Source organism: Merops nubicus, unplaced genomic scaffold (assembly GCF_000691845.1).
Source record: "Merops nubicus isolate BGI_N331 unplaced genomic scaffold, ASM69184v1 scaffold24148, whole genome shotgun sequence".
Lineage (NCBI taxonomy): Eukaryota > Metazoa > Chordata > Aves > Coraciiformes > Meropidae > Merops > Merops nubicus.
In genome coordinates this window covers 1-1,153 of record NW_008628046.1, presented here as the reverse complement: position 1 = coordinate 1,153, position 1,153 = coordinate 1, and the positions used below count along the sequence as shown (strand labels likewise).

General features: G+C 64.3%; 1 protein-coding gene across 1 annotated transcript; it reads left to right on the top strand.

The window, feature by feature from the left end:
• The first annotated feature begins 399 nt into the window (after nt 1–399).
• On the top strand, nt 400–1,041 carry LOC103778942 (claudin-4-like). The gene has a single exon (XM_008946560.1). It carries the CDS (start codon nt 400–402, stop codon nt 1,039–1,041), a length of 642 nt encoding a protein of 213 aa, XP_008944808.1.
• Nucleotides 1,042–1,153: the final 112 nt, after the last annotated feature.

Genomic DNA, 1,153 nt, shown 5'->3' with positions numbered 1-1,153 from the left:
CTGCCCTTGGACAGGGAGCTGCTGGTGCCACCAGTGCTACGGGGGCTGCCTCTCCTGCCCCCCTGGTGTCTTCCACATGGGATGGGGAGATGATGGCTGAGGGATGGGCCATGGGGGCATTGCAGCGAGGTACACAACATGTGGGGGATCCTGCATCTCAGCCTCCTCAGCACCTGGGTCTCCCCACATCACCCTGCAGCGATGCCCCATGCCACCTAGGTCCCCATGCTGTCCTGCAGCAACCCCTCACACCACGTGTGTCTAGAGCTGGTCCAGAGCCGTTCCCCCCTATCTGGGGAACCGGACACACCCAGCTGGAAGGCCACGCTCTCCAGAAAGCCCGTGTGGCTCTGGGGCCGTGCCCGTGACGGTTGTGCCCTGTCCCTGCAGGTCCTGGCAATGGCGATAGTGAGGATGCAGCGGAGCGGCCTGATACTGGCCCTGGTGGGCTGGCTGGGCATCCTCCTGGCCTGCGGCCTGCCCATGTGGAAGATAACATCCTTCACGGGTGCCAACGCCGGCATGTCCCAGGGCTACTCGGAGGGGCTGTGGGAGACCTGCACGTACGAAGGCCTGGGGCAGTCGCAGTGCAGGCGCTACACCTCCCTGACGGAGGTCTCCTCTGACCTGCAAGCGAGTCGAGCCCTGGTGGTCACCTCCCTCTTCACTGCCTTCTTCGCCTTCCTCAGCGCCTTGTCGGGCCGGGATTACATCAACTGTGTGGACGGGACCCCCACGAGCAGGTTCGACATCGTGGCGGGTGTCATCTTCATCGCCTCCAGCATCATGGTGCTCGTCCCGGTCTCCTGGTGCGCCAGCAACGTCTTCACCAACGTCTACAACCCCATGGTGCCCGCGGTCCTCAGGAGGGAGCTGGGGTCTGCCCTCTACATCGGCTGGATCGCCAGTGCCCTCCAGCTTTTCGGTGGGGCCATACTGTGCTTCTCGGGACCCTCATGCACACAGGATGCCTACTCCAAGAAGTGCAGAGAGGATAAAGCCTGCAGCCCGACAGGCTACCCCATGAAAGACTATGTGTGAGCCACCAGGCCTGGGGTGCCAGCCCACGGCACAACGTCACTGCCACCGTCCTGCCTCCGCGTGCCACCCCCTCTGCTCACGTGCTGCCTCCTTCTGCCCGTCCCCCCCCCGG